Source organism: Myotis daubentonii, chromosome 5 (genome assembly GCF_963259705.1).
Source record: "Myotis daubentonii chromosome 5, mMyoDau2.1, whole genome shotgun sequence".
Classification (NCBI taxonomy): Eukaryota; Metazoa; Chordata; class Mammalia; order Chiroptera; family Vespertilionidae; genus Myotis; species Myotis daubentonii.
The window spans coordinates 47,330,970-47,355,613 of record NC_081844.1 but is presented as its reverse complement, the minus strand read 5'-3'; the positions used below and the strand labels follow the sequence as shown (position 1 = coordinate 47,355,613).

Sequence of the window (24,644 nt, the reverse complement as noted above, 5' to 3'; positions counted from 1 at the left end):
CCCGACTTCAAGACTTACTATAAGTTAGAGTAATTAAGACAGTGTGGTACTGATGACAGAGAAGACAGAGCAACAGAAATCCCAGGAGAGTTACGTACATGTAGCAACTATTGTCTTTCAACAAAGGTGATACAACAATTGGACATTCACATGCAAAAAATTGAAACTAGCCACAGGCCTTCACAAAAACTTAACTCAAAATGGCTCACAGACCTAAATGTAAAATGAAAAACTATAAAACTTCTGGAATATAACAGAGGGGGAAGATCTAGATGATCTTGGACATAGTGATAACAACACCAAAAGCCCAAGACATGAAATGAAAAAAAGAATTGACAAGCTTAACTTCACTATAATTAAAAACTTCTGGTCTGTGAAAGACAATACCAGGAGAATGAGAAGACATTCCCTGGCTACAGTGGCTTGCTGGTTAGAGTGTAGGCCTGCACACTGAAGGGTCTCGGGTTCGATTCCTGGTCAAGGGCACATACCTGGGTTGCAGGTTCAATCCCCAGCCCCTGGTCAGAGTGTGAGCCGGAGGTAAACAATTGATGTGTGATATGTCTCTTTCACATCGATGTTTTTCTCTCTCTCTCCTCTCCTTTCTCTCTCTCCCCTCCCCACTCCTTTCCACTCTCTTTGAAAATTAATGGGGAAAAATATCATCGGGTAAGGGAGGGAGGGAGGGAGGGAGGGAGGGAGAGAGAGAGAGAGAGAGAGAGAGAGAGAGAGAGAGAGAGAGAGAGAGAGAGAGAGAGAGAGAATGAATATGAATAAATGAGAAGATGGGGTGAAAATATTTGCAAAAGACATATCTTCATAAAGGACTGATATCCAAATATACAAAGAACTCATAAAGCTCAGCAATAAGAAAAAGAACAACCCAATTAGAAAGTGGGGGGAAAACTAAACAGACACCTCAGAAAAACATATAGATGGCAAAGGATGCTCCACATCATCAGAAAAGCAAATAAAAACAGTAAGATACCACTACAGACCGATTAGAATGGCCAAAATCCAGAACAATAACAAAACCAAACACTGACAAGGATGTGGACTAACAGGAACAGTCACTCATTGTTGGGGGGAAATGAAATGGTACAGCCACTTGGAAGTTTGGCAGTTTCTTACAACAAAACTAAACAAACTTTTACCTTACGATCCAGCAATCACACTCCTTGATATGTATCCAAAGGAGTAAAAGTTATGTCCACACAAAGACCTGCACAGGATGTTTACAGCATAATTGCCAACACTTAGAAGCAACCAAGATGTCCTTCAGTAGGTAAATGGATAAATAAATGGTGTCACATCAAGACAATGGAATATTACTTGGTGCCAAAAAGAAATGAGTTATCAAGCCATGAAAAGACATGTAGAGATCTTTAATACAATTACTAAGTGAAAGAAGCCAATCAGGAAAGGCTACATACTATGATTCCAACCAAAAGACATCTATAAAAAGCAAAACTATAGAGACAGTAAAAACATCAGTGGTTGCCTGGGACTAGGGAGAGATGAATAGGCAGAGCACAGAGGAGTTTTAGGGCAGTGAAACTACTCTGTACGATACTATATTAATTAATACATTTCATGCATTTGTCAAAACCCATAGAATGTACATCACCAAGAGTGAACCCTAATGAAAATATGGTTTTGGGTGATTCTGATGTGTCAACTTAGGTCCGTCTGTTGTAACAAATGCACCACTCTGGTGTGAGATGTTGACAGCGGGGGGAAACTTTGTGTATGGGACAGGAAGTAGACAGGAACTCTATTATTTTCTGCTCAATTTTGCTGTAAACCTAAAATAGCTCTATAAAATAAAGTCTTTTAAAAGGAAAAAAAAATCAATTGTCAATTAAAATACAGAAACTTTTAGTAATAAGCACTAGTTTTAAAGTCTGTGATAGATCATTCTCTGACGATCATTTTGGTCTGTTATAGTCTGCCAGAGAACTCCCTGTGAAGATGAACACCATGGGCACATGATTTGAGCTTTGGATAAAGCCATCCAAAGTGCTGGACCTGTTCAGCAGAATTACAGGCGGTTTCCCTCAGTCCTGCCCACCCAGCTGGAAAGGATAAGGTCAGTCCTCACACACTGCTCAACAGAACACACCCAGTCCTCGCACGTGATCTTGTTCTCCCTGACAGAGGAACAAGTTTTCTTTTAGTTCCTACTAAGGTATCAGTTACTGCCCAGAGAGAATAAGGCTTAAATACAAAGAAATAAGGTTCTAATAGCAGGAATTTTTATCAAGCAAGGGCCAATGGGAGAGATATTAGGGGGCAGGCCACCTCCACCTGCCTCTCATATCAGTGTGATAACCCAGTCTACCAGCACACCTCAGCCTCACCGATGTTCCCACAAAGAACCACTGACTCTGAATCCAAATCATCTTTGTCCTTAGGCAACATTCTTCTCTTTAGAGTGTAATGAGGAACAGAGTTTGTCACCTTAAAATATGCCTCTGTGGGATTTGATTATTTTAAGCTGGTTCTTTTTAAGAAATAAAAAACTCTGGAAAAATCTTTGACCTTCCCCCCTAACTACCTAAAAGAATTTTGACAAAGGAAGAACTTTTTCCAGAAAGGGAGTTATCATCACAGACAACTATGTTTTAGTATGAACTAGGTGTTATCACACAGGAGGAACCTAGCAAAGCCCATTTGACCAAAGTCCTCTGTGTCCACTGTTTCAAGATAATCAATATACATTTGCTTACTGAACATTCATCTTTTTATCTCTCTGTGAACGGCCTTACTTCCTCCTCCTTAATTCTGAATAACATACACACTTCAGTTTCCCTAAATATCTAGACTTTTCATGCTATGTGAATTCCCCATATGCACACATTAAAATTTGATTTTCTCCTTTAAATCTCCTATGTGTCATTTGAATTATAGAAGGGTAGAAGGAACAGGTGCATACCAAGCATGTTCCTGCCTTAGGATCTCTGTATGCCATTCCCTCTGTTGAAAATACACTCTTTTAAATAACCACATGGTTTGTTCCCTCACATGAAAAAAGATTACCACTGTTAAGGAGAAAAACCACAGGCCCAACATGGGGTCATCTGTGCTAAAGCCCATGACACCAAACCTAGACTTAATATCTGACCTAAACGCAGTTCAACCTTCTCCAGGAATGTAATCTTAATTGGTCAATCTGAAATTTCCTAGTGAGTACCAATGACTTGTCATGTGGGCCCTCTCCACCCTCCCCGGGCCTAAAGGAAGCTGAGGCAATCTGTCAGACAAGACTACCTCCACCCAAAGGAACAAAACCTTGCCTGAAACAATCCTTTCTTTTCTTTTGCTAATAACATTCTTGCCCTACCCAGTTCTGCCTATAAAAGCCTTTCAGATTGTACAGCTTTTGGGACTTCTCTCTACCTGCTAGATGAAATGCTGTCTGATTCAGGGATTCCTTAACAAAGCCAATTAGATCTTCAAATTGACTCGATTGAATTTAATACCACTGAGATAGTTTTGACTCCTTTGATTACCCAAGGTCTTCATATTTTTCTTACATCTTTGGGTCTCATTGGTCAGTGACAGACAATCATAATATTAGAGTTATAAGGGACCTCAGACACCACTTACTATATGAATTACCTTAGAAGCTCTTTGTGGTTTTTGTTTGTGTGTGTGTGTGTGTGCGCGCGCGCACGCGTGTGGTTTTGTTTTGTTTGTTTTTTGTTTTTGTTTTTTATCAACAAAGCTTCACAGTCTCCACCTCCAGGAATCTGCTCCAATGGATCTGAATTCACTTCAAATATTTGGGGATCACTGACCCAATCTACCACTTTTGTTTTGTTTATATTTTTTAGTAGAGAAAATAGAAACACAGATCCATGAGGGAATGTTTCCAAAGACACAGTGAGTTGAAGGCAAAGATGAGCTCTCAGATCAATGACATCATGAAGGTAGAAAGGGTCCCTAGATCAAAGGTGCTCCTACCATATCTGGTACTACAGTCTAGGGCAGTGATGGCGAACCTTTTGAGCTCGGCGTGTCAGCATCTTGAAAAACCCTAACTTAACTCTGGTGCCATGTCACATATAGAAATGTTTTGATATTTGCAACCATAGTAAAACAAAGACTTATATTTTTTATATTTATTTTATATATTTAAATGCCATTTAACAAAGACAAATCAACCAAAAAAATGAGTTCGCGTGTCACCTCTGACACGCGTGTCATAGGTTCACCATCACTGGTCTAGGGTCTCATTTGTGAGAGTTGAATTTAAAAAAAAAATCAGTAAGTGGAAAAACTATCGTGGTTTTATTAAGTTCTTTGTTTGTTTATTGGCCTTTGGGCAGGGTAAGACACAAAAGTAAAAGAAAATGGCATAGTGAGAAAAAAGACAGGATTTTAATTCACATCTGTTCTGTAAAGACCTGAGAATAGGTGGGTTTTTTTTTTTAATCTTTCTAAATTGGTAAGAGGACTGAACTCTTCAATGTATAAACATTAGTGGATGGAGGGTATCTGATAACCAACAATTCATATAAACTTGGATCCCATAAGAAGGGAAGAGAGTTGCCAGGAACCCTGGTTTTTCTAGAGCCCACAGGCTGGATTCCCTGTGACTGGCAGTTTAACTGTAATCTTATATGGGGTCATAGGATATTACTGCGCCCACCAATTCCCACGACGGCTTGCTACATCATTGTTCAGGAGTTACTCAGCTTTTGTTACTGTACCAATAAAAGGATAAGGCTAAGCCGCAGTCTGACTCACAACAGAAGTCAAACAGGAGCACCAGGAATTGTGGATTAGTTCAATGAGTATTCTAGTTCAGCATCCAGCTGAGCTCAAACTTGAGGGAAAAATGCTTCCATGAGGCCCAGTGGCTGGCCTGCAGACCCAGCGGTTGGAGTAATTTTGTCTTCTGTCTGGAACACTGTCATTCTGGAAACAATTAGTTATAGTGACTAATAACAAGGACTTTACCCTGTTATGTCATCAATACTTAAAATAAGACCCAGATAAAAGTTTATGTCAGTTGTCAGTTCCTATGAAGTGAGTTCATATTCACTTCAAAACTCTGTAGTAAGACTGCTCTGATTCATTCCTAAGAAGACATGTTGCTTCAGAGGGAAAAGATAAATGTTTGTTTAAACCTAAATCACACCTGACTTTGTAACAATACTAAGTCACCCCTGCATTCCTTCACTCATTCACTCAGTCATGCTCAAATTACACCTCTGAATCCCTGACAGAAATCAACTGATAGAAATAAACGTTTTTAACTGGCCAAAGAAAATTCCTCATGGCCCCTAAAATCAGTGAAAAGGGAAGGCGTGCAGGAAGGGTAGGAGAACTTGTGACAGCAATACGCAATGCATCTGAAAGAGTCACGCCCGGCAATTTACAACCTTCCTGTGAAGCTTGTCAGGAAGCACAAGACCATCAGCTGACCAGGGTTTGCTGCTTCTCTCTGCTCACTTCATTTAGCCTGTCCAACAGCTACATTTTCTAGGTAGTATCAGAGCAGAAAGGTTTTCACACAGTGTTTCTAAGTGAAGAACACGATGAGAAAACTCTCTCCCCACTTCTACAACTTGCTTCAGACTTTAATAGCCCTTTACTAAAATCTTCAGAATTCTTTGGTCTGTTGCCTTTACACATCTCCAAATCAGTGACTATTTTTGTTTCCTAGTCAGTAATCCTAACTACTATAAATAAAGACTAGTAGTAAAATCATGTTCAGTTCATTTCTGTGAAGTAGTTCACTAGGGGAAAACAGACCCTAGTTTCCGTACTTATTTTCTTGGTAAGCAACTACAGCTCTATCTAGAGCCCTTCCTTCCTTCCTTCCTTCCTTCCTTCCTTCCTTCCTTCCTTCCTTCCTTCCTTCCTTCCTTCCTTCCTTCCTTCCTCCCTCCCTCTCTCTCTCTTTTTCTTTCTTTCTATCTTTCTTCTTTCTTTCTTCTCTCTCTCTCTCTCTCTCTCTCTCTCTCTCTCTCTCTCTCTCTCTCTCTCTCTCTCTCTCTCTCTCTGTAGAATTAGTTCATCCAAATTGTAGAGAAGTTGGATATTTACATGAATTAATTCTTCTACTCCTTCCAGCCTGGTGATTCCAAAACAGTACAAAGAATCTCTTCTGAATCCCTTTTCAAGATATGAAACTTAAAGCACAGTTGACTCTGAAGTGCTTTGTTTCAGTTCCTCTAGTCTAAGTGTGTGTATGGTATACTTGCAAAGGCAAGATTATGTCAGATTTCTCCTGCCATTGGAGAAACAAGGATCATAGATAAGCTTGGCAAATACTCCCACATTCTTCTTATAAACAGCCCTGTATATGTATCTAGTTTGTTGGGAAAGTTTTAAAAATCAAGTTATTAGCAGCTTTGCAAGTTGACATTTTTAAGAAAGAAGACTAGAAGCGATTATTTGAACACTGCACAATATACCCAGTATCAGATTTCAGAGTTATGAGATCTGAATTGAGTTTTAGCAAGAAATTTTTTATTGACAAACCATTTAAGATGTCTCATCAAACTCCTTAGGTTTTTGTTCATTGTTATTTTGTGAAATAAATTGAACCCCCATAGCTGTCATTCTAGAGAATAATGAGGATGGAAGTGAAGATACAGAGGACAAACTTCTTTCCTGAAATGTTTCATTCCACATAAACCATAACTGGGAAGATTAAAATGTCTCTTTCTGCATTGAACTGTGTCAGTTTTACACTGCGGCTGACTACTAGGTATCCAACATGACTCCACTGTATTTGTGGAATCTTTCTCATCGACTCTAAATAATTGGAAAATCATTAGGGGGTGGTGGTGGAAACAAACTATAGTTAACCCCTGAATAACGCAGATGCAATAAAAAATCTGCATATAACTTAAGTCAGTCTGCCACTTGCAGAATGCCCCCCATGAATTGAAAATATTGATTTAAGATACCTAAGAGCAAAGAAGGGGTTGCAAGTCATACCTAACTACCACCTGACTTGGACAAACAGATAACTCGTGAGCACTTTGGAGCCCGATCCTTACAGGGCAAGCTCCTGTCAATAATTCACTCTACCCTTGAGACTGGCCCAAGTCCTAAATAAATCCAGGAAACCAAATACAATACTGCACATAAATACGGTTTCAAGATTGTAGAAAAAGGAACAGAAAGTGGATGAGGTCTACAAAGTGAACTGTTCTGTCTGGAGATGAATTCCAATTAATTGACAAGTATATGTCATCACTGTAGAGAATTCTAAAGAAAAATACAACACTCAGCATCAGAGAAGTAAATCTAACAAATTAAAAAAGGGAAAGGAGATAGTGGATATCTAACAAGTTTAAAAAAAGGGAAAGAAGATAGTGGATATCTAACAAGTTAAAAAAAAGGGAAAGAAGATAGTGGATATGAACATGTTTTATTAAGTTTAAAGTGTTGTTTAAATGAAAATTGTTAAAATCCACCAAAGAATAGTAAGTTTACTGAAAGTGAGAAATTAAGTACATACCCAAAACTTGAAGTTTTGTTTAAGTAACTGGGGTGGCCCTGCATATTCTTAGGAGGATGCTACCTCCTTCCCTGAATATCTATTTGGGAAATCTAGAACTGTGCGAATAAAAGAAATAGGAAATACAAAAGGTCCTGATGCTACATCTCCAAATCTCTGAAGAGGAAAAGTTATTTAAATCATCTGAACCAACTACATAGCTTAGCAGGTGAGTGAGACCCACAAAAGCTGGGGGATTCACCCAATATTACAAGGATCTTGGCAGCAGAGCTGGGGATCAAGTGAGATCAGAACAGGGTTCAAGATCCAGATAAAATGAATGCTAATCCATTATGCTTCCTTTCACTAAGCTGTCCTTTCTTGATAAGAAACAGATACAAATAGACAGTATAAAAGTGAAGTTCTTGATCAACCGAAGGACTTGTATACATGTATACAAGCCAAACCAATGGACATGGACAACAGGGGGATGGGAGCATGAGTGTGCGGGGCAGGGGTGGGGGGTGGGGGGTGGGGGGTGGGGAGGTTGGGGTTAATGGGGGGGATGAGGACACATTTGTAATACCTTAACTAATAATAAAAAAAAGAAGGAAAAAAAAAGTGAAGTTCTTATCTAGCACTCAAATGTATTTTCCTAATGTACCACATTATTCATTACCTTTTCCCTCTACATATTTATCTCTTTGAGTGGACAGCATGTGACCCAATACCCATAAAATGATTTCCACACTTCTCCCTAACTCTCTAACCTACTGGGTTCTTATACTGGAGTGGGCTATATACCATTTTATTAAATTTCTATTAAAGAAAGACAAAGATTTTTATATGACAGAAACTATACCCTGAAAATACATTTCAAACCAACCAATAAGTATATTTATGGCTTTCCTTACTATCGATCTACATTATATTTTGGAATGAATGTAATTCTCAAAGGATTTCTTTCCTTTTCATTGATAGGGCAATAAAATTCTTTACAAAGAATGCTTTCATTAAGAGCTTCTAATAAAATTAATAAATTCTTCTAAAATGAATGAAATAATCAACCTAAAAAAATATAGCAAGTATGTTACTCTATTTAGATAAGCGCCATTATTAAAATAGTTCATTATAATACCATCTTGGTACACAGTGAATTAAATTAAAACTTCGCTTAGGTTTTGAAATAGAATTAAAATTTCAAACCTGCTGTTGAGTTCCGTGTGATCAGTGCCCCTTCCTACCCTGGCACGTTTTCGAATCTTTGTGCAGAAAAGTGTCTTGCAAGTCCTCCCAGCACCAGAAACAGCATCACTCACGTAACTGGCTGAATCCTGCCGGCCAGGGGGCCGGTTTGTGGTCTTCGCTGTGCCGCCACACATCTCCTGAGCCGTTTAACCTCCTTCCGGTTTATCCTGACTATCAACATGGACTTGGATACAAATGTTGAAGAGCCTTTGTTGTTTGAGGGATATTCCGAAGTGACTAGCTACTCTAAATGGTCACTGCACTCCCTATACAGTAGGTGAGACAAGCTACTTGGCAGCAGCCGACAAATTCCTCTTTCGAAAGTTTTTTTTTTTTTAAGGAAAAAAAAAAAAGAACATTCATTTGTTACGTAAATTAAGCCCACCAATGATTTAGGAAGTCAGTTGCATCCACCACGTTATAAAACATGCTCTCAGCAAACTCATTATCAACAGACAAGTCCAATTCCCACTTCCTACTTTTGCTCCTAAGCTTGTGCTCCTGTTAGCAGAAGAAAAGTCCTCAACAGGTTCAGCAGCCTGGACTGACCCACTCCATCTGTGCTCCTCGGTTGGAGATTATGCGGTAGTGAAGTATTCAGTCACAAGACCTATTCATATGGCTCTGGGCAAATGCAGTGGCTTGCCTTCAGCTGCAAGGTTGTTCTGACATTGGCCACATCACCCTCTTAATGGCTCTCATGTGAGCAAGCATCAGCTGACAGGTCTTACTCTGCAACCTTGCAAAACTCTGCCCATGGCAAGTGAAAGAGATGGTTACCCAACAGACAAATGTAAGGCTTAATGTACAGGAGATGGTTTAGGGCTGGCAGAGTAGGGACACATCCTTGCTTTAATACCAAATACATACTGTAAACTAATATATAGTAATAAGTGGGAAGCCATAAACCCTCAAAACTCTTGCACTGAGTTCCTGATTCCTGAGCATATTTATGTTGAGAAAGTCCTGACTACCAGAACCAAGAACAAAAGCTTTTCAAATTTAACTTCTGACACTAACATTCCTCATCTGTAAATTGAGAATAATGTTATAAAATATGATTTTTCTACACTACTGTGAGTTCAAGGAAAAAATTAATTTTCTTTTAGAAGTAAAGCATAAACCTAAAAATACAGGTCAAATCTTGATACTAAATAAATAACTAAAGGATTGTCCCAATTCCTTTCCCTCTTCCTCATCCTTGATTTTGGCTGAAGAAAATATTAACAGAGTCCTAATATCTGATGAACACTTGCCTGAGTCTTTAGTTTCAGAAGGTTTTAAATGCACCTTTACACATGGCAGCCGTATTTCACTTCACAAGTGGGAGAAAAATCTCATGATAGTGTGGTAGAGGTCTCTACTACCTTAAGACTTTATTATGTACGTGACCCTGAAGTCTTTCTATAACAAACCCCAAAAAGATCTTAAATACATCCTCCTCTGAGAAACAAAGATTACAACACACCTACAACAGCAGCTGGACTGCTCTGTGGAACATGCTAAATGGATAGTGCCAAGATAAAACTACATTAGGAGAAAATGGGTTCATTTTTCCAGAAAGGAGAACACATTTTAAACTTAAAGCTTAACTGTATGGCCAGAGTGTGATCATGGGTTCTTCTTCCCCCCCCCCCCCCCCCCCTTGAACTGTCTTTAAAATCACTTTGTCTTTTTTAACAGAGAATCAGAAGATCACTTATGCAAATGCTCTAACTTTTCCACTTCAGGTCGGGGCAGCTCACTGAGCAAACGCTGAAAGTAAAGCCTTTCACCATCACCAGTGAAGCCCCAAGTCAGCATCTTCAATTCAGCTAGGGTGTACCTCATCTAAAAGCACAGGAGAAATAAAAGTATAGTTCAATGTTGATGGGGTGGGGGTCTTTAAAGATGCCACTAACTGAATTTTATAAAATATGTAGAGGAAACACTGGGGAACAACATCCCACATTTTATAAGACTGAATTTTCACTTAAAAACTTTAATCTCTAAAAGATATTTATCGAGGACTTGATGAAATGCCATGAAACCCTCTTTTAAAATACGTGCTCTGCATATACATTTACCTAGTAGTTAGCCACAAGCTTTTCAATAATTCTGATACTTTATATTTTACAAAGGCTTCAAAATTGTTATAAAAATACAAATTTTATCCCCTATCCAGATGATGCAAACATTTTAAATGATCAGAATCATAGGAGCGGAAAATGACAACATGGTTACAAAGGGTGTTTGGATGAAATAAAGATCAAACTGCACTGGGGAAAAAGTCCCTTAAACAGAAACCAAATGGCACAGAAAACCCGAAACCTCTTCTGTGTGTTTCCTTCACTCAGTCAGCCATCTTTACCTAAACACTTACTATGTGCCAGTCACTGTTTCTCCCGAAACTCAGCACACCTTTTAGCCACCATTTCCTTGGTAGAGTAAGGCTATAACTTCAGCATCTTTATAAACATGAATTGCTGGCCTTCTCCCCAGGGTTTCTAATTCAACACTTCTGGGGTGGAAGCTGAGGATTTACATTTCTAAGTTCCCCCAAAGCTGTTGCTGCTGGCCTGGGAACCATACACTGGACAACCACTTCCTCAGTCACAATTCCATCTTCCCCATGAAGCCTTCCTGGCCTGGAAGATCATCTTCTCTCTTGGATTCCCCTATAATTTTTTTTTTAATATATTTTATTGATTTTTTACAGAGAGGAAGGGAGAGAGATAGAGAGTTAGAAATATTGATGAGAGAGAAACATCGATCTGCTGCCTCCTGCACACCTCCTACTGGGGATGTGCCCGCAACCAAGTTACATGCCCCTGACCGGAATCGAACCCGGGACCCTTGAGTCCGCAGGCCGATGCTCTATCCACTGAGCCAAACCGGTTTCGGCTCCCCTATAATTTTTAAGCCACACGTTCAACACAACACACAACTGCTTTGCAAAAGAGTAGTGTACATGTCTTTCGATCCTAACTAGATCATAAATTCTTTGAGTATCAAAACTGGGTCTTGACATTTCTCTTGTACCTCCTACACACGGGAGATGCCCAATAGACAACTTTCTGATTGGTTTAATGCCACTGACTATTTACATTAAAATTACATCGATGACCTGCATCGATTGCAAACAAATAGTGTGCTTCTTTGTACATAAACTCTGCCAGGAGGGTGTTTGTGCTCAAACACACACACTTTCTCTTTCTCTCATTTATTATGCGGGGGAAAAGAGTTTTGGGAATTATTTTAAGCTGGTTATTTGGCTATTTTTAAGAATAAAAAACTGCTTAAAGGATTCAGATAGAAACCCTGCTTAAAGGAAGGGAGCATCACATTAACATATTATGAATTAAGGGTGGCAGACAGGGAACAACCTAGCAAAGTCTATCAGACTCCCCTCTGTCCTACTGTTTCTGGGTGGCTGACAAGAATTTGTTTACTCAATGCTTTGTGTGTTTTTTTCAATCCTCACCTGAGGATATGTTTTTATTGATTTTTAGAGAGAAGGAGAGGGAGATGGGGGGAGGGAAGGAGAGAAGGAGGAGGGAGGGTGGGGGAGAGAGGGAGGGAGGGAGGGGGGGAGAGAGAGAGAGAGAGAGAGAGAGAGAGAGAGAGAGAGAGAGAGAGAGAGATCAGTTGCCTCTTGCACCTGCCCCGACGGACAGGGGATCGAACCCACAACCTAGGTATGTGCCCTGACCGGTATGAGAACCCACAACCTGTTGGTGTTCAGGACAACGCTCCAACTGAGCCACCTGGCCAGGGCTGTTTGCCCAATGTTTTGCTGTGTCTCATCTACCTGTGAATTACCTACCTTCTCTTTCTTCTTAGCTCAAGATTGCATATAAGCCTTAATTGCCTGATTTACCTTCAGCCCTATATTCTTACAGAACCCATGTATGTATGTACATACATAATAAGTTTGGTTCTTTTCTCCAATTAATATGTCTCATGTCAATTTAATTATTAGACCAACCAGAAAAACTATAAATAAAAATGGGGGGAAACTTTTCCCTCCCGGACAACTATAGCCAAATGTCCTTTAGACATTTTAACAATTTATGTTCACTCTGATTGATGTGACTCATGTTATCTTAACAGAAAGGACTTTTAAAAAGTGAAAATGCCATTTCCCCTGTTCCTCCCCTTAATAACCCCTAATTTCAGTTCAAAATCTGATAAGATGTAATAAAGTAGTGATGCAATCAAAACCACAACCATTATACACTATATGGTTCCAAATTTCCTTATATTTAAGTAGGAGTCTTAACTTTTCTTCAATAAATGAAAAAACAAGTAATAATTGTATCATCATAACCATTCTTCTGGGATATTACAACAACTCATGGAATACCTAAGAGAAAGGTATGTTTAGACCTTTGGTGCACGAAATTCTGTTCTCTACCTCAATCCAATCTCCCTTTTTCAGTCTTCTCTTTCCCCAAATGGAGTCATACTCTTAAATACGTACTTATGCTACTGCTCATTAGCATGCTGGATACCCTGCTCTTAAATATTAAATAATATACACATTAAAACTGATCATCAGCCCTATCTATAACCCCACTGATGGTAAAGTTCTCTATTTCCTTCACACAGCTCAGCCACCTTACACAAGTAGCCACGCATCTGCCTCAGTGACTGGACTGGCATACTCCCCCTGCAGTTCAACATGTCGACTAAACTGCTGCTGCCACCAGATACTTTCACAACACAGATGAACTTTACCCAATGTTGGAAGGGAGGATCAGAGAAGTGTGGAAGTAGCTGGCATCCCTGTGATCTGTGTCAGAAAGGGGGACTACTGGTTCAACTTTTTCAGCTGTATTTGCACTGCTTCCAATCTCACAGTCCAGGTACTCAGTGGTCCCAGAGAAGAACGTTAAGTTTATAAAATAGCCTAAGTATAATTTAGACCATCCCAAGCAAAAAGCTGGGACTCAAGATGCCAGTCTAATCTCTTTTGCCCATGGCCAAAATCTCTAATCAATGAGAACACTGTTTGCTGTTGTGCCCAGACTCCTTCCAAATCCTTCCAATGCAGTGTTCCAGGGACCCACCTCCAATCCAAAATAGTTGGCATCTGAGAAAAAAATCCATTCCCTCACTGATTTAGAGTAGGGAAAATTAAAGGAAAAAAAGTTTCAAGGTAAGTATTCATGTAATTCTGCATTCGCTTAACTTCACACTCTTCAGGTGATAAATAACAGTAATCACTATATGTGATAAAAAACTAACTCAAAAGCCACAACTGAAAGAAATGGGTTTGAAGTGAGGAAAAAAAACACAAAGGTTTAATATAGTTTCCCCCAAAGCCCAGTCTAATTATCCCTATCTAATGAATCTTTCTATAAAGAATATTTATCTGCCTATTCACATTATCTTAATGAGAAAAAAGGAAAAATAAACGGAGGAGAGGCCTTGGCAGTTCATGATCTTTAGCTGCCACAGATGACCCTCCTCTTATTGGGGTACAGTAGTCACCTCTTATCTATGGGGGATAAAATAGAATAATTATAAAAATATACTCTAATAAAAGTTGTGTGGATGTGGTCTCTCTCACAATATCTTATTGTGCTGTACTCACCTTTCTTCTTGTGATGATGTGAGATGGCAGAGTACCTATGTGATTAGGTGATGTGAGGTGAATGACGCTGACATTGTGGCACAGCGATAGGCTGCTACTGACCTGATGATATTCCAGAGGAGGATCACTGAGCCATGACAATGTCATGTCTTCCACCTACAAATGTAATGCCTTTTCCATCTTAACTAAGTATTCATCACCCACTGAAGCTGTAACTTTCACAGTTTGAGGTGTGACAGCGAAACTAGCACAAATTCCTTTCTTCTTCACAATTTCACAGAAGATTCATTCTTACCGTATATCTTACCAACTTAAACATGAGTTTTTTTCTTCCCATATTAAGTTGAGAACTTTCCCCTTTTCACTTAAAGAAAGCACTTTACAACTTCTCTTTGGCATATCCGAATTGCCAGTACCACTTTTCTTGTACTTTGGGGCCATTATTAAGTAAAATAATAGTTACTCTACCACAACAGGAGATCTGATAAGTGAGATGCTACTAGGTGACTAACAGTCGGGGAGTGTGTCTAGCCTGGAGACACAGACAAAAGGATGCTTCACTTCCAAGGTGGGATGGAGTGGATGGTACCAGATTTCATCATGCTACTAAGAACAGAGTGCAATTTAACTTATTTATTTATTGTTTCTGGAATTTTCCATTTAATATGTTGAGACTTCCAATGACCATGGGTAACTGAAACCATGGAAAGCAAAACCATGAATAAGGGGAGGACTACTGTAATTTCCTTTCTTCCATAATGCATTTTCCATACACCCATGAACAGCTGATCATAGCCTTTCTACCAGTGGTTTTCAAAGCATAATCTCCAGAAGGCAACACAAAAAGGTTATGGGATGCTGGTAAACTACTGTTTCATGATCTAGGCACTGGTGCTATGAATACGCAGCAAGCAAAATATGTACACTTTTCTGTCCACATATTATAGTTCAATACAGAGTTTTATAAAAAAGCGCTCATGGACCAAGAGCAAATGGACAAAGGTAAGGGGATGAGAAAGCTTTCTTAAAGCAGTGTGATTTAGGGACATGGGCTTTGGAGAAAGATCCAGGATTAAAATCAAGTCTATCAGCCCTGGCCGGTGTGGTTCAGTTGATTGGAGCATCATCCCATGCACCAGAAGGCTGTGGGTTGTGCAAATACCTAGGTTGTGGGTTCAATCCCTGGTCGGGGTGTGTACAGAAGGCAACCAATCAATGTTCTCTTTCACATCAATGTTTCTCTCTCCCCCGCTTCCCTCTCTTTAAAATCAGTAAGCATAGCCTCAGGTGAGGATTTAAAAAAAAAAAGATCAAGTCTGTCAATACTTGGCTGTTTTCAGAAACATGAACATGAAGAGCTCCAAATACCTAGGGAGTGTCCCAGCCTCATAATGCCAGTTCAGTGTGCAATCAGAAAATAACATACTTGCCCTAATGCCCTCTGAACTCATCTGACAAGCTCGGCACTTGGGAAATTTGGCAATAGGTGCAAACTCAGGCATACAAAGTAGATAATAACTAGCTAGATTTATCAACTGTTTATTCTTCATGCCAGGCATTGTTCTAAGTGTTTCATTTAATCACTGGAAGTCGGTATCTTCTTTTAACAGATGAGGGGAATGCAGCACAGAAAGGTTAGGGAACTGGTCCAAATAATGTAGTTTGTCAATGTCAATGGCAGAGCCAAGCCTTCTGTCCAGGCACACACTCCCCCCGCCCCCCCGCTGCCCCATCCCTACACCCCCCCCACCCCACCCCCCGCTGCTCATGACTCAACCACACCATTCACCCTCACCTGCTATGCCGGGAGGTGCACATCTGCGCCTGCCATTCTGAGGGCTGATTTGGGAAGAGGTTAAAGAGGAGGCAGCTGGATATCACTGACTGATAAATTAAGTCAAATTCTTTCTCTGACATCTCAAATCCTGGGCCACCTACAATGTTTAGATTCTCACTCATTCAGTCCTCTGTGAGGACAAGGCCCCAGTCACATGCACTGTGGGTGACTAAGGCTCTTGTTGGACACCTTGCCATGAACCCTGCCCCGCTCTCTGGTAAACAGTTGCTGTGCAGGAGCCAAGCACAGCAGCCACCCCACGGGATGCCTGCTCTGCCCTCTTCTCTTGACTGTGCCCAGCCCAGCACCGTAGCTAAGGGACAAACTCCTACACAGAGTGATTTTTTGATCCATACAAATCTAGCTTAAATATATAATAAAACCAACCAGTACTGCTGATTTGACATAAGTAAGGAACTGCCTGGGAAATAATTTGACTTTCATATTGAGATAAAAGTTACATGAAAATTCAGGATAATCTATCTGTAGTTCCTAATTATAATCCAGATGATTTTCCACTCCCATAGGCCTATGGTTTAAAGAAAACAGCATTTAGCACCCGGCACAGAAAGGGTACTAAGTCACTGAAAGAATAAATGAATGAGTGGCATGTTTACATGAAATCTGTGAAACACAGAAAATTTCTTATGTTCTAAAGTTAAATAAAAAGGATACAGAATTATGCATGCACTTTGGTAACAAGTGTACTTTTAAAAAACCCAACATGGAAAAAAGAATGTTTTTCCGTTTAGTCTTCTCTATTTTCCATTTTTCAATAGTAGGTATATATTATTTACAAACAATGAGTGAAACTACTTTTTTTTTTTAAAGTCCTTGCTGCCATACCAGAAATGTTCACTTGATTTCTTTATTCTATAACAATTCTGCAGGCTTTATTGTAAGGGAATTGTCAGAGTCAAAACAATTTCTGCTGAAAAGCAAAGCAAAGCTCCATGCTTTAAGTGCAATGCTACTCACACCGTTTTTCCTTCAACATAATTGCTATCATTAATATTAATATAAGCCGGAAGAAGTATATACCTGCAACTATATACTAATTTAAAATCTCTAAAAACAAAACTCCTCAATTTCCCTTTATTTGGATACTTAATTTAGTACCTAGCAGCAATACAAAACACATAACAATGAGAGGATTAAGCTACATACATTACACTTTTATTGAAAAGGTGCTTTTCAAAGGCTATCTAACCAAGTACCAACAGGCTGACAATGGAGATAAGGAAAAGAAAGATGAGTGTCCAGGAGATCCCCAATGTAATAAATGAAACAGTGGCCTTGAGGAGGCGAGTTACAATGAAAGTGTAGCTGTAACTATCTCATCTCTAACCTTTAACAAGAAAAAGAGGCAGCCAGGCCAGGCCTGCTAAGTCAAGGTCCGTAAAGGCTCCACAGTGTAACTCTCCACCCATAAGAAGGGGCACTGCTTATCTTTCTGTGTCAGTATAATGATTCACCCTTTCTGAAACCGGCTAGATAACCAGAAATTTAGATTTAAAAAACTTTATCACTTATTCTTTAAGGTCTAATATCAGACCTCCGTCTACAGTACTTTTTCCCTGTGCATGATTTTTACAACCCATCCCCATGTTTCACTGAAATTAAAAACAAGCACACCATTATTTTCAAGACTTCCACAAGTTAGAAACATATTAGTGACAAAATATTACACAACTTTTAAAGTTTAACTCTGATTTCAAGCCAGGCTGTCACTAGCATTTGGACCCTAGCAAAAGTATCTATAGTCCAGATCCGCTTAAGGAGTTAGAAGCTGAGCTATTGGGTTGGGGCCATCATCTCTGGAATCATTCACTGGTCTCCCATTCTCTACCAAACATGTGATCAGAGCACACACAGTTACAAAGTAAAGTAGAAGTTGCCTTGAAGAGCTGTTGCAGAAATTCCTGTTCAACGCACTTGCTCACGCTACCTATCTGACCGAGAATAGCTCTGCAGTACTGCCAGTTTTCGGTGCTCCCACTCTCCCCATCAAAATTGCCATTATTCCTACCAAAACTATAATTTGTGAGAAGCATGTATCAAAAAATAGCAGTGGGGAACTCTCAGCTATCTCCATCTCCCTTCCATTTGGATGTAGAGCTACAACATCATTAAACTTTTCTGTTGACGCTTTGAAACTATGCAGCCTACATTACTCAAGTGCAATGCAGAGCTGTACAGGCAAAGTCACATGCTAAGTTGCTGTCAGTATTCAGACACAGCAGCTCACATGCCCAAGCCACAACTGAAGCTTTAGCTCCCTTAGCTGAGCATTGAGACCCTCTGCAATAAGCCAACTCATTGCTCTGCACCGTGCTCCATTCAGGTAAACTACACACCTGTGTCCCATGTCCCACCTGGTCTCTGAGTCTTCCTTCAGAAGAGTTTTGTTGTCAAAAGGCCTTTCTCTCCCTCTCTTTCTTACACGTATAACAGTCTTAAAAACATAATGTTTAAGCATTTATAATTTTTTAACATTTATAACATGGGGATACAACTATTTATCCCAGAGGAATAAATGATTCAATCAACTTAGTGTAAATGGCATCACACAAACAATAGCTGTTATTATTGAAACTGTTATAGCCATTGGGATGATTTTAGAACTACTGGGAGTTATTTATTAATCCATTCTGTAATTAAATAAGCAAACAAAATAAAAAGCATTTGACACTCTTATACGATTTATAAAGATATCTCACTGGATTTGCAGAATAATTTACAAACCTGTCTTAAAACATGCTATCTAAAGACTTAGGACTTCATCCTTTCAAATGTTTGATGTGCCAAGAACAGCTCTGCAGTACTGCATTTTCGGTGCTCCCACTCTCCCCAGGCTATACCAGTGTCTTAAACCCTGCAATGGTCACAGTGTAGGGATGCTGAAGGAAAGAAAAACGCAATTAGTGTGCTGACAGTGTCAGGGCAGATGTGGTGATGGTGTAACAGGACTGTCATTACTGGGAGGGTGGGAGAGGAAGGAGAGGCTCTTACTAGAAGTACCCAAAGTACTAAGGCCCTCTCTTTGCTCACCACTAGTGATATGAGAGCTGAAGAAAGGGAAGAAGTTTTATCTGCAGCACGCACGTCGCGCTCCTGGCTCCCTCTTGACCCCCTGCCCATGGAGATAAGGCAGCCTACATCACAACTTCCACTGCTGCCTCCCTTGTCCAAGCCCCAGATTTGGCCAAGACTCTCGCAGTAGCCTTCTTACCAGTATCCCACTCATTCCTGGCCTGCTACAAATCCATTAAAAGGAAAAGGCAAGGTACACAGAAGAATCAAGTTATGAGAGTTAACAGAGGTTCGGTTAAAAGGTAAGTTAGCGGTGACAGAAGATGCTCCTCTTCTGTTCTCCTTCAGTACGGGTTTGACAGGCAACAAGAGTGACACTACCAAAATATAGCTAACATTAAAAGCTTCTCCCATAATATGTCTACCACTGGCCAATTAAGTGAGAAAGATTCTTAATGTGCTTTAAGAGGTCTAAGCTACAAAGACTGAGAAAGCTGCTTGGGAGTGGACAGAAATTAATTTATGAGAAGAGAAAGCAGAGAAATGAGAGGCTGGGAAAAGGATCTTCAGCTCTGAATCAGCAGACTCTCATTTCTCTGAGTCAGTTCCTCATGACACGGCTTAGTACTAGGAACTCAGGACAAGCCAGCAACCAGACAAGCAGTCACCATCAGCAGTGTCTCTGCTGCGAGAGGGTGTCATACAAGGGAAAAGAACCCTGTACAGAAGGCAAGAAGATCTCTATTCTGGCCCAGTTATTCACTAGCCACATGCTCTGGGGAAGACACTCAGCTCTCCCGAGCCTATTTCCTCAGCTGCAAATAAATGGGCGATAATGATACTTACTCCACCCATCTTACTGGGTGTTAAAAATATAAGTGTTAAAAATGTAAAAGTCCCTCTGAAAAACTGTACAACTTTAGGCAAATGTGGTGTATGTTGTTTTTTTAAATATGCACGCATCCAAAAGTACTCCCTGTCCTTTTTGAGTTGCTCAGCTCATAGTCGGCTGCATTGTATTTACACAACATAAAGCCAAGATAAATAACTTTGGCCACAGTGACATCTGGCAAATGATAATTCTATCCAAGAAAGTCAACTCCCTACCCCCCACCCCAAAACATGGCCAATTCTCTGGAAGCTCCAGGCAATTAAACCCTTTAGATTACTCATTGCAAAGTCCCTTGCGAACAATAAACTCTAGAACAAATTAGTGCAACAGCTAGAAAATTATATCTACAAACTAATTAGTTTTCAAATTAACATAAGGCATTCTTTCTTCCACTGATAAATTACTTTTCCACGTCCTATGTAGCTTCAATCACAACAGTTTCCCATCCTAAAATACCCTTCATTTAATTCTCCAAGTCAAATCCTCTTAAGTTGTTTTAGGACCCAAACCAAGGGCAGCAAACCTGTAAAAACTCCTCACAATGACCCCTTTCCAAAGATGTTTCAACATTTATCTATAATGGGAAGGCAGAACAGACTCTCTATATACAATGCTTCAGAAGATTCTCTATTTGTTTATTATAGCTAGAATCTCCCCAACAGCCATGGTTCAACTTTCCCGCTTTGGCTACACCTGTGTCTTACACACTGCAATGGTCCCAGGGTAGGGAAGAAAGGCTGCAAGCCATGCACAATTCCCAGAAAAGAACACACAGGGAAGCGGTGTTGATTCACAGTAACCTCGAACCTGCATTTTGTAATAACAATTTTCAGACTGTAATGCTTTAGCTACTTTTGTAAGGTATTATTCTCTCCTAGCAGTGCATCACATACATCAGAGTGTTAGAATATCCCTGGAGAACTTCCACACCAGATCATGAACTTCCTGAGGGCATGGACACTACATCTTTAATTTCTTTTGTGTTTTCCTTGTGTAGCTAAGCTAACACTGAGCAGAGTGAAGGCATTTAGTAAATGGTTCTTAAGTTAGAAGTGACCTCTTTTCTCTCATATTTACTAAGGCTGCCTCACAAATAGCTGTTCACCTAAGTTCTGGAAATAGTCACTCATAACCTCATTATACCTTGGCTGGAGGTGACATAGATTCAAATGGTTCTCTGAAAAATAATTACACATTTAAAAATCTGACTGTGTTTAATTAGTCCAAAACACAAGCTAACACTAACCTTGATATCAATTATTAAAGGGATTCAGTTATATTTCATCCAGTAGAACTGTTGTGACCATTGACTTGATTTTATTTATTACAGAAGGATTTCCAAAGAAAAAGAACAAACTTTTTAGGGAAAAGTTTTCTTAGCAGAGACACTTTTTACTATTAGTGACAGTATTCTACTTATTTAAAAGAACTACATTCAGGTACACTAGCAACTTCAGTGACATTACAAATACAACTGGACCTAGCAATTTGGTTTTTAGTAGTAGTAACATCTAATAGTCATTTTCAAAGTATACCCTGGAAACTCAAAGGGAGCAATGAAATACTATCCAACAGAAATATATTATGAGCTCTGTATATAAAATTTAAATTTTTCTAGTATTCAAAATTTTTAAAAAGAAAAAAGAAACAGGTGAAATGAATTTTAATAATTTATTTAACCCATCATATAGGGGTGAGCAAAAGTAGGTTTACAATTGTTCATATGGAAAATCCCATATAATAAAAGGCTAATATGCAAATCGATTGAACAGTGGAATGACTGGTTGCTATGACTCGCATTGACCACCGCTCAGCCAGAAACTGGGCTCAGGTGGTGGGAGACTCTCCTACCTCTGCAGCAGCACTAAGGATGTCTGACATCCCCCAAGGGCTCCTGGACTGCGAGAGGGCGCAGGCCAGGCTGAGGGACCCCCTCCCCTCGCACATGCACGAATTTCATGCACCTGGCCTCTAGTAATACAATAATAAACTCTGTTTCATGTACTCACAACTGTAAACCTACTTTTGTCCATCACTGTATAGAAGATCTTATTTCAACATGTAACCAACATAAAAATTATTAATAAAATATTCTAATTCATTTTTTTTCATACTGGCTTTAAAACCCAGTGTGAATTTCACACTTAGAGAACATCTCAATTCAGACCAGCCACATATCAGGTGTTCACCAGCCACATGTGGCTAGTGGCTATCGAATTTAGTAGCATAGCTCTAGAAAACTCTTAAGAATTACAGTAGTAGTGTACATGTGTGATTTGCCTCTCCTTCATTTCCAAACCCCATCAAAACAACTAATGAGAAAAGACACAAAATCTAATCCGGTGGCTAGTGGAAAAGTTTGGGAGGCTAGAATCAAAGTGTCCAGAGAGGTGTGAGTGGAACCTTTAAGAGAGTCAAGAGGAAGCTGGCTATCTAACCAACCCCCACACAAACAGAACCGAGAGGGATCATTACCTCTATTTACCAAACCATAAGTATGCATATCCGCCAGTCTCAAATGCCATAATAATGAAAATCACATGACAAGGGAACTGAAAATTGAAGAATTACAGGCACCAAGAGATAACAAAGAAAATTCTGGAAGCATAACATCAATCTAGCTCTCTGTAGAAGAAAGAGCATCTCATGACACTTAGTCAACACTTTGGAGCAACTCCTCTCTTCCCCTCCTACCTCTAAATTTAATCAGTAAACAATCTTGTTGATTTTTTCTCCATGTCCTTCCCATGGTACAAAGAGGGTGTACACCATAAAGTACAATGTGTTCTGTGCAGTGAAGAACCTTGTCACTCATTTGATACTTCGCTTAGGCCTCTTATACCCACTTTTACACCTGGACTTTAAAAATTCCAGGATCATGTCTCAGGGCTCTTGGAATCTCTGGAAACAAGCACACAGCTGCACTCAGTGGGCACTGAAATTGTCTTTGTTAGCTCTCTGGGCCCTTTGATCTATCACTACATTGTCCCTCAGAGCTCAACGCTCCTATGAACGATGGATCCAATAACCAACTATGTGCTGTTCTGCCTTCTTTCACAGCCTTCATTTCTACTCTCCCATTTTCTAGTATGACTTTAACTACAACCTCTTATCCTTACAGCTGCCTTATTCCCTCCGAGCCTGACCTCTAACTTTATATAACCTTCCAGTGTCTTCCTGTATCAAACCCATGCTGGCTTTACTTCTTTGGCTTTCAAGCCCTACAAAGTCATCACTTTCATTCCCCACCACATCAGTCGTTCAGCTGGAACAGCCCTCAAAACTCATTCTCGCATCAGTTGACCATTTACTTTGTCCACTCTAAGGCTGCTGAGCAGGCACAGCACTTCTACTGTACAAGTGATTCTCGTTATTCACAGCACTTATGTTCTATAAATCTCTGAGAAAACTAAATTAGTTAATGATGAACCATTGCTATTAGAGGAAATAAACAATTAGGTTCCTACAAGGGTCTGGCCACAGCATTTTCATCAACTGATTCATACTGAACCATGTTTTATGTGTGTTTCTGTTTAAAGACACTTTATTTAATATATATTGATTGTTGCTTCAAAACATCAAAATCCCAGCCAACAACACTGTAACTCATGCCTGAGCAGAGCTTATCTAACGTATTTTCTTTCTAAGGGACATCACAGACGTCTTGCCTTAGACAGCACCCCAGCACTATGCTTGGGGGCCATTTTAAATGGCAACATCACCAATAACAAGCACAAAAATGAAAAAAAAAATGACCACCTCAACACTAAATAGACCATGAAAAGGACTCTGTGTGCAACATGAGAGCTGATATAAGAAAGCAGAGTGCTGCCTTGTTTGACCTTAACAGGGAATGTGAACATCGGATGACTTCAATATTTTGCCCATCTGCCCATGTTCCTGAATGGCCACAAAAGCATGACAAGCATCGACTTGGGGTTAGAAACAAATTTTAAGTGAGTAGGCGAATTCACAAACATGGAATTCATGAATAATGAGGATTAACTGTACTTAGTATCTGATACGGTTTTTTGTGACCATTTCCTCTACTAAACCATAAGCCTCCTGAAAATAGGTCAGGTCTTAATCCTCCATTTGTTTCCAGAAACTAGCATACCAGTAGTGCGTGGCATACAGAAGACACTCAATAAATGTTTGTTAACCAGAACCTTATCCACATTCACCTTTGCCTCCTTCCATAGGAAAAAGTTTTGCTTCCCCTAGTCTAAGAAGAGGACTAGATCGATCCTGACCTCTGGGTCTGTGTCCCTCCCCTGCTCAGGGACACTGCTCCATCAGCTGCCCCACCATCTCTTCCTTTTATCTACTTTCAACCCTTCTACACGTGACACATATTGAACTCAACATTACTGATTTATATTACCCTCATTTTTTATTCTATACAATGCAGAGAACTTGTGGGGAGTGAAACACATAGGGTCATTACTGACAGTCCACAGAGGCAGGGAGTCATTACACTCTGTAAGTCTATGGAAAACAATGACGTTCCAAGAGAGAATTTCCTGTATTTTAACAGTGGCCAGTTGTAACTCGTAAAATTCCTAGTATCACAAACATACGAACACAAAAACTC

General features: G+C 39.7%; 1 protein-coding gene across 9 annotated transcripts in view; it reads right to left on the bottom strand.

Moving 5' to 3' along the window:
- The window catches only part of FNIP2 (folliculin interacting protein 2), a 133,590-nt gene that overhangs the window by 82,809 nt on the left and 26,137 nt on the right, over positions 1-24,644 (bottom strand). For 2 of the 9 annotated variants that reach the window (XM_059697728.1, XM_059697731.1), the window contains exon 1: positions 8,669-10,268. The exons of the other annotated variants lie outside the window; for them this stretch is intronic. In XM_059697728.1, the coding sequence (XP_059553711.1) occupies positions 8,669-8,844 (176 nt within the window). In that variant the 5' untranslated portion in view covers positions 8,845-10,268. Of the gene's footprint in view, positions 1-8,668; positions 10,269-24,644 lie in introns of those variants that run through there. 9 annotated transcript variants of the gene reach the window in all.